Source organism: Cebus imitator, unplaced genomic scaffold (genome assembly GCF_001604975.1).
Source record: "Cebus imitator isolate Cc_AM_T3 unplaced genomic scaffold, Cebus_imitator-1.0 Scaffold0, whole genome shotgun sequence".
In the NCBI taxonomy this organism is placed as follows: Eukaryota; Metazoa; Chordata; class Mammalia; order Primates; family Cebidae; genus Cebus; species Cebus imitator.
Genome location: NW_016107315.1, coordinates 8,355,600 through 8,364,896, shown reverse-complemented (window position 1 = coordinate 8,364,896; position 9,297 = coordinate 8,355,600). Strand labels below are relative to the sequence as shown.

At 39.3% G+C, this 9,297-nt stretch overlaps 1 protein-coding gene across 1 annotated transcript in view; it reads left to right on the top strand.

Moving 5' to 3' along the window:
• Nucleotides 1–7,372, top strand: part of SACM1L (SAC1 like phosphatidylinositide phosphatase) — a 65,432-nt gene extending 58,060 nt beyond the window's left edge. The window contains exon 20 of the mRNA XM_037736774.1: nt 5,497–7,372. Within this exon, the coding sequence (XP_037592702.1) occupies nt 5,497–5,633 (137 nt within the window). The 3' untranslated portion in view covers nt 5,634–7,372. The remainder of the gene's footprint in view (nt 1–5,496) is intronic.
• Nucleotides 7,373–9,297: the final 1,925 nt, after the last annotated feature.

Sequence of the window (9,297 nt, the reverse complement as noted above, 5' to 3'; positions counted from 1 at the left end):
GGATAACAGGCCTGAGCCACTGGCCCGGCTCTGGTGATCTTATGTGTGAAAATGTTATTTCATTTATAACTGACATCAAGTATACCACATCTAAACTGGAGTTCTTCATTCATCTACAAAAATTTCATCTAGTAATTAATTGCTAAAAAATTCACAAATACTGGATTTGTTCCATCTAATTGGGCCAGCATCTTGCATATGTCCTAGCCTTCACGTGATATTACTTCTACTGCCTAACATCTAAAATATGATTTTATTTTTATTGAGTGAAATTTTAAGTTCTCATTAAATTCAACCTTGCTAATTATTTATAACAGCTTCATTTTATCCTTGCTCTTATTTCGGCTCCGTCTACCTATATTCATACACCATTCATTTTTCATACTGAGATTTTTAAATTTATATAATTTAATCTGCTTGCCCATATTGGTATAGAATTGAATTTATACCTTCAATTATATTTTTCAGTAGGAAATATGTTTTCATTCATCAGTGCATGAACAAACATGTTTTTCCTTTTGATCTGAATCTTGATTTTATAATATTTTCCACATGGATGAGATTCATGCTAATCTGGCTGACAATTGCTAAATGCATATATGTAAACAACTAGTTTTTATATAAATAAATAAATGTTTACATAAAACTGCTTTTGAACTAAGCTAATCATAAATGAACATACATCTATTACTTTACTGTGTGCTGAGGACTTAATTGTGCCCACTACAATTCGTATATTGAAACTGTAATCGCCAATGTGACCTCATTTGTAGGTAGGGCTTTTAGGAGACGATTAAGGTTAAATGCGGTCGTAAATTTGGGGTTCTAATCCAATAGGATTTTAGTTTTATAAGAAGAGAAAGATACAGAGATCTCTTTGTGTCTTTATGCATACATACCAAGGCAAGGGTGTGTAGGGACACAGTGAGAATGTGACTGTCCAGAAGCCAAGAAGAAGTGTCTCTCCAGTGCCCACAATAGCTTTGGACTTTTAAGTTCCAGAACTGTGAGAAATAAATTTCTGTTGTTTAAGCCATCCAGTCCATGATATTTTGTTATGGCAGCTGGAGTAGACTAAGACACTATGTCTATTTTAGAAAAAATAGCAAGCCAATATTTTTCAAATTTTTAAATTATATATTTCATATGCATCTATAAATCCATATATTAAATATTACTTTTTCATTCTGAGGGACTGTAATCTCTTCCAGTGTCCACAAGGGGGCGTAGTTTCAAGGGCAAGAACTTCCCAATGCCCCCTTCCCTCTCTCCATCTGGGATACTTAACAGTCTTTGTTTTAATTTTCACAGGCATGGGAAAATAATCAAAGACAATCACTCCAGAGGAAGTTTAAAGGAACTCTTCTCATTGGCCAGGGGTCTTGGAGAAAGTGGGAATTCCACTCAGGTTAAAAGTCCCTGTCTCCCTCTTCTAGGCGGATTTCTCCTTCTGGGGTCCCCTTCCATTCTCATGGAAGCTGCTTCTCCTCCCCTGGAAGCTGCTTCTCCTCCCCTGGGTTCCATCTTTCTGGATTCTCTCACTCAGTGTGAAAGTGGCTTTTCTTCCCTGGTTTTCCCCTTCGGGGAACCCTTCTCAACTCAGTGTGAGAGCTGCTTTTCCTTCTTCTCAGTGTGAGAGCTAGTTGTTTCTCTCTCTTCCCTTCTCCTTTTTTTTCTCTCTCCCTTTCTTTCTCTCTACCTAAATAGATCACTTTCTGCAAAAACTATTTGAGGCCTGATATTTTCTTGCAAGCAGACCATGCTGTGGTCCCCTCTCCCATTCTTGGGTAACTGAGGGACCAAGAGCCCAGAAGAACATTCTCTCGGGGAAGCTGAGCACACCTCTGCACCCCCAAACCCAGAAACAATTCCTAATTTGTTTTTGAGATAAGTCTGTGTTGATATATAGATAATATGTGCTACTTTGGATTATTCTCTGATATCTCATTATTTTATTGATAGATTTAGGCTCTTTGATTTTTCATTGTTTCAAACAATGATGAAATGAGTATTCTTTAGATGTCATTTTGAACTTGCATAAGATTTTCATGTGATGGTGACCAGATATTCAGGTCTGAGTGGGGGCAGTCTGTTTATGCCTACTGTAAATCAGATGTTATTTTTAGCAACCTTTGACATTCCACTACATATGATTAATTACTCACTGAGACTCCTTTTGGATGTATTCCTTAGAGATGGACTTACTGGGTTTGAAGTTAAAAATATAGTCCGGTTTATTAAAGACTTCACTTTGTCTTCAAAATTACTACATGGGTTCAAGCTCCCAACAAAATTTTGTTTCTAAATTACCTTGACAATGAATTTTGTATCTAACTTTCTCATCTTTAGCAATAGGAAAATATAGAGTGGGATTTTAATTTTAAATATACTATCTTCTCATTATTAATAAGCACATGAAGGGATGCTTAAACATTTTGGGTATTTAGATTTTTTGACTATGAGCTTTCTTTTCAGATTCATTGACAATGTACTGAATCATGTTGCTTTATACATGCTGATTTTAAGAGACATTAGGATATTTTAGATAATAGTCACTGGTAAAACTATAAAAGCAAATATAAGTTCCTGATTGATCACTTGTCTCTTGTTTCTGGTGTTTTATTTTTTTCTAATTATAATGTATCTAAGTCTATAAAGATTCCTATTTTGGGCATTTTTCTCAATATCATTCCAAAAAGAAAAATATAGTTAAGCAGCATAAGGATTATGAGAAAAAGCAAACATTGTCTTTTTCTACCTGGGATATTCATACAGACATTCATAGAAAACAGAAGAATCAACAGAAAAGCAAGGGATAAAATGTGAGTACAAAGCAGCTATAAAGATTTAAATACAAATCTATTGCAATTCAGAAAATGTCATTAGAAAATGCAATAAAATACCATTTGCATGAACATTTTCAGGAATTACCTTAGAAATGCTAGTTTTTTAGAAAGTAAATTTTAAAAGCCAATTATGTCAAATAAAAGAGTAAATAAATGGCACACAAACTAAATATTGTTAATATAACCATCCTTCCCAAATTAAACAAAATATTTAATGTTATTCCAATAGAAAACTAAAAGATTTTGGCAATTGAACAATTTTGTAAAATTTATATGACAGTACAAAACCCTTTAGATTTATAAACCAATTCTGAAAAAGAACAGAAGGAGATATTCTACTATATAGATGACAATATTACAAAACCAAAGTCATGCACTCCTAAAGGTATAGATAAATGGACCAATATTAGAGAATAGAAAGAGTCTAGATTGCAAAGCACAGTTGTTTAGATCCTAGACTGTGAATCTAAATCACCAGGTTGGAAAAACTTGCTCACTATGTAGAAAAAATAAAATGAGATCAGTACCTCAGTTTAAACTTCTTAGAAAATCTTCTAGATATAATTCAGGAACATAAAAAAGAAAAGCTATGAAACACTTGTGGAAAAAAATAGGACAGCATTTTATAGAAATCTTCTCCATCCTAAAATCATAAACAAGGTGCAAATTGCAAAACATAGTAATTGGTTGATAATGAAAATGTTATTTATCTATTCACTGGGCAGGTTGCTTTAGAGTTATCTCATATTCTACTAAGTTAAGTTAAAATTTCTATCCTATTTGTCTTGCATGAACTAATGTCGAAACAAGGCATTTCAGCCCCTGTGCCTCTCCTAGCCCTGACACAGAACGTCTCGGCTCCCAGCTTTCCTCAGATGCCCCGAGCATCTCAGCGCTCACCTTACCTCACTGACTCCAGCAGTCTTCCTGTCCTGTTAGGTCAGGGCTTCTCAACTCTGATTTTGTTTTTCAGGGGACATTTGAAAACGCTAGAGACATTTTTGGTTGTAACAACCAAAGAGGAGATTCTAGAGTTATTCAGTGGGCAGAGGCTGACCAGGGATGTAGCTACTCACTCATCAGTGCACAAGCAGCTCTCCATCGTAACAAAGATATTTCTAGCCTAAAATACCAATCATAACTCTGTACTGGACTAGATGTTCCTTGTTAACGCAGATTGCGGCCTCCAAAATTTAACCCCCAGCAGTGAGCACAGCAGCTAAGGCAGAATTGAAACTCAAATATATTTTATTAAATGAATTATTAATTTCATTGATTTGTTACTGCCAATGGGATGTAATAATTTTTCCCTGATGCTTTTACTTCTTTCACAGGACCTGCTATTTTAGTCACCTATAAAATCTTCAACCCCAGATGGATTGCATTGAAGTTCATTTCTACTTCTCAATTACCAGTTTCTTTTAAGACTATTGTTCTATTAAGACTATCTATTAATATTTCCATTCTAATACATGATAAGGGAACCACTCTGATATCAAGGTAATTTAAGAATGCAACTTGGAGACAGTAATCCTACAATTGAATAAAAATATCAATATATTATGCAGCCTTAAAATCATCCTACAAAATAGCTGAAATTAAGACATAGCCCTAAAGGAAAACAGTTTAGGTATATTGGTTTGTCTATAAACTGGCCTATAAAGACTCCACAAAACTGTCTTTATTAGAATTTCTGTTTTAGAATCCTCAGCTATATTAAATATAAGAAATACAGAAATAGATATAAAAAGTCTCTTTTACACTTTAATAGCATGAAGGAAGGTAAGAATAGATTTGAAATACAAAATGAGAAGTTGAAGTTCATTTTTTACATGCAGAATTTTCAGTCATTTTTACAAACAAAAAGGTTTTCCTACAAGTGTTGCTCTTGCTGTAATCTATGGGGTTTGGGTTTCATTTTTTTGACCCGGGTTGTCTTGATTTTTTTTCGTCGTGATGGCTCCGCGTCGGCCTTTGACCGTGCTTTTGTTACAGTGTTGTGTTCTTTGGGCCGTGGTTTTTTGTATTATATTGTCTTTGATTTTTTTGTGGAGTGTTTCTCTGTGTGTTGGTTTTTGCTCAGTATTTTCTTGGTTCCGTTGGCAGTAGTGCGTTGTTAGGTTGTTTTTTCTTGGGGTCTGCTGGTTGCTTGTTTATCAAGTCGTGCAGCATGTTCTGGTGCTATTGCGTGTTTGTGTAGCCCGGGTTTATGTGTTCCTTAGTTTGGTGTTTTTTGCTTCCCTTTGTGCTCCCGTTCCTTTGGTAGGCGTTTTGGGTGTGGTCCCAGAGCTTGAGGCCTTCGTTGCCTTTGTGGTGATTTCCCGTCTTTCCTGGGCTGCCAATGTTAGTTTGTTTTGGTGGCACTTTGCTGTAATTGGTGGTGCTTTGGAGGCTGAGTTTGGCGGATTTGTTGAGGGCGGTTGTTTGTGGCTTATGTTGGGTTGCTGGGAGTTTGTGCTATTGTATTCTAGGCTGGCGTTCTCGTGTGTCTTAAAACAAGATTCTGTAGACTTTTTTTTTGGTGGTTCTTCTGTTTTTGCTTTGGATTTTCTTGTTCCTTTTAGTGTTGTCAGGGTTTGGTAATCCGTTGCTTTGTGTGTTTTCTTTGTTGTTGCCTTTTCTTTGTGTCTTTTTTTTTTGTTTTTGGCTGGTGACACTTGGACAGTAATGCTGGCCTATGTGCTCTTCTGGGGAGTTGCAAGCATTGGAACATTTTTTATCATTCTTTACAATGGCAAAGATTTTGTTGGTGCTCTCAGACTGGTCCAGAAAGGAAAGATAGACTGATTTTGTGTTTGTGGAAAGCGGCTTGGCTTGGAAGATTCCATTGTGCAGAACTGGAGTCTTTACTGACCTGCTTTCCACATCAGCCCAAGGTCTTTTTATTGCCTTTATCCAAAAGCACATCTTGTGCTCTGTGCAGGATGATGACAGAATTGATCGATGTTACTGCCTTGATGGTCTCTTTACTCTTGGGACAGTTATTAATTTGAAGCTGTTCTGTAATTAATATAATAATCTGAGTTCAGCTTGCAGAATGGAAGCTGAATCTGTTCATTTGATTCTATTGATTATCAATTTAATCAGCTGTTACAGAATAAGTAATATATTTTAAAAACCTAGCTTCTTTCATTGTTTAAAATAGTAAAATTATTTTTGTAGCTCAGTTTCATTATTGTCCTTGTAGAAGCAGTCGCTGTTAGCAGGCGTACTTTTTCACACATCTTTGGACTTTTCTTAAAAGTTCAATAATAAGCTAACTGTGTTTGTAAAATGTAAGTCTCTTACAGACATCAAGTAGTTTGATGAGACAGTCTGTGACTTCATCATAGGAAAGAGGAGAATGAGGTCTGGGGTTCTTTAAAGTTTCTGGTGGGCTGCCTCATGACTTGAATCAGCTTGAACTGCCAGTGCACCAGCAGTTTTAAGTATGATGAGAGAATTCAGATATACTTTATCTTTTTTAAAAAGTGTAAATAAAATCAAAGAATGTAAAGTCTATCTCTTACGCTAGAGGTCCAAAGCCGCCTCTATTTTAAAGATTGTCCCAGTGTGAAACATGCCCATGACTGGTCAGCTACTTCCTCCTATACATTTGGGTTTCTTTGAGGGTCACTCATTGAGACTTGCAGGCCTCTGAGAGGGTGTTGTTCTAGATTTCATATTGCACTTGTGGGGCAACAGCTGCTTTTCCACGCATGGTACTCTTGATGCTTTCACTCTGTCAAGGATTTTGTTGGCTATCAATAAATGTGTCCAAAAATTAGTGCTTCCAGGTAGTTATAGTTCTCCAAATCAAGGACCAACTTAAATGTTAATTTATGTGCAAAAACAAACCTGAAAAATATGCTTCAGAAACTGTGCATAGTTCTAATTGTAAGTCAGGTTGTATATTCAAACTGTAATTATGAGATTTAAATATTAGAACAGTATGTAAGGTAGTATAATTACCACTATTTTAAAACAATTCAATTAAACACTGCTATAATATTTCAGTGTTGTGCTTGAAAATATGTACAGTTTTTTCAATATTAATACCTTATGTTGTCCTTAAATATTTCTAAAAGCGCCTTTATTTCAGCATTACCTTTTTTTCCAACATTATCTTTTATAAAACATTAATACAAGTTGTTACTTGCAGAAACTCTAAAGGAAATAATAGCTGGAAAACCCTCTGTAGCTTAAAATCAGTCATTAAAACTTACAATAGGGTAAGTAAATATAGCCACCTGTTAACATGTAAATAAGCATAATTTGTTCCAAAGATGGAATATTGAAACTTAGTTCATGTCTGCTGTAATATATTATTTAAATGCTACTGGGCATTCCACTTAAAGAACTTAATGTCTGCAACGACAACAAAGACCAAATCCGAACTGCTAATGTGGCTGCTTTGTAGGGAATGGAATAATATAAGTGTGTTAGATCTTAAGGTATCAGTATTTCAGAATCCTGCAATGATTTCATTTCTAAATTCATGTACTGTATGTCCATAAGTGAAAATAAAATGTCATATTCTTTTCTAACTACTGTTAGTATGATTAGATACTGTTGGTATCATTCGTGTACATTAAATGGTGCTTCTTTACTTTTTGATCTTAGAATATTAAAAATCATGCAAAGTGATATGGTTTGGCTCTGTGTCCCCACCCAAATCGCATCTCAAATTGTAATCGCTACGTGTTGAGGGAGGTACCTGGTCGGAAGTGATTGGATCATGGAGGGGGGGTTCCCCCATTTGGTTCTTGTGAGTTCTCATGAGATCTGATGTTTTAAAAGTGTTTGACATTTACCTCCTCGCTCACTCTCTCTCCTGCCACCATGTAAGATGTGCTTTGCTTCTCCTTCACCTTCTGCCATGATTTTATGTTTGGTGAGGCGTCTCCAGCAATGCGGAACTGTGAGTCAAACCGCTTCGCTTTATATGTTACCCAGACTCAGGTAGTTCTTCATAGCAGTGTGAAAACTAATACACAAAGCAATGCATGATCATCATAGAAAAATTAGAGTAAGCAAGAAAATGAGTAGCTTCTGCAAGTTTGCTTTCCAGTTGTCACTTACATTTTGTGTCTCCTTATCGTTATTTTTTTTAGTTATAGGGAAACCCAGGGAAATAGTAAAGTGTAATGTCCATAAAAATGTGCCCCCCACCTTCAAATTGTATTTGTCTTTCAAAATGGTATAAATTCTAGCTAAGTGGGAAAATATTGCTTATGAGAAAATGACACCTTTACAGGAAGATGTCAGTGAGCATGAAGGAAATAGTGAGGTAAACACATTGGTACCTAGTGATGGCAGCAGCGGGCCGTCTGGAGTGGCTGCTGTCATTGTGCTGGCCACAGGGGAGGTGTGAGTGGTGGTGGCAGGAGCGACTGCAGGAGCAGCAGTGGAAGTGGTAAGACCCGTGTTCCCCACGTTCCTGTGCCCTGTGTCCCTGAAGCAGCTGACTGTGCTGCCCCCACCCACATGTGGCTGGGTGGGCTCTAGGCCCAGAGCCTGCACTGCTCTGGACCCTGGTCCCTGTCACCACCACTGTCACCTGCTGCTGCGGGAGGGTGTGGGGAGGAGGTGGACAGTCCCTGGAGCCCGCTGCAGGGATCCCCCCTGAGCCTGCCACCATGGGAGCTGCCATAGTGTGGCCAGGTTGAGTTACCTGCTGGCTTGGGGAGCAGCATGGTTGTGTATGGAGGAGCAGGCAGAGGGGGGCCTGAGGCAGAACTGGGCCTAGGGTGGTGCCATGTTTGCACATGGAGCACAGGGGCTGGGCCTGGGGTGCAGAGCTAGGGCTGTCCTTGGGGGCCTGGGGTGGGAAGTGGGAGTGGCGCCCACTTCAGGGACCCAGCCAGTGGCATGGCCACCACGCCCTCCCTGCTGACTGGTGCCATATTCCTCTGCCTTGGGAGGAGACTCTGCACAGGGCTGCCTGGGGCTGCCCCACAGCAGGGGGACCGTGGAGCCTGAAGCTCCTTACCACCAGGCCCAGGGCTTGCAATTCGCTCCTGGAGGCACCCCTGCTGACTGTGAGCCAGGCAAGGGGGAGCCACAGGGCTGAGCACTGGGGCCACAGGAAGAACTTATGGTGATGTCACCCCTGCCCCAGATGCTGGCATGGGACCGGCGAGGACCTGGAACCCCACCCCAGGCTGGGAGGAGGCATGGCCAGGGCTGCCTGCATGTTCCGTGGAGCAGGTACGAGCCTCACCCTCCCAGGCGCAGGACCTGGGCATCTCTGACCCTGCACCCTCAGGAGCCCTGTCCCAGAGTGGTGTTGGGGCCAAAGCCAGGCATTATCACAGCTTGACAGGGTGTGTGCACAGTTGGGGCAGCACTGAAACGCCAGCCCCTGCCACCTTGGCCCCCTCTGGACTTTGAGCACCAGCAACTGCTGGTGGAGGGGAGGGGCAGCTGAGGGGGAGACTAAGGGTGTCTTGGCACCGGCCTGCAGGTGCCC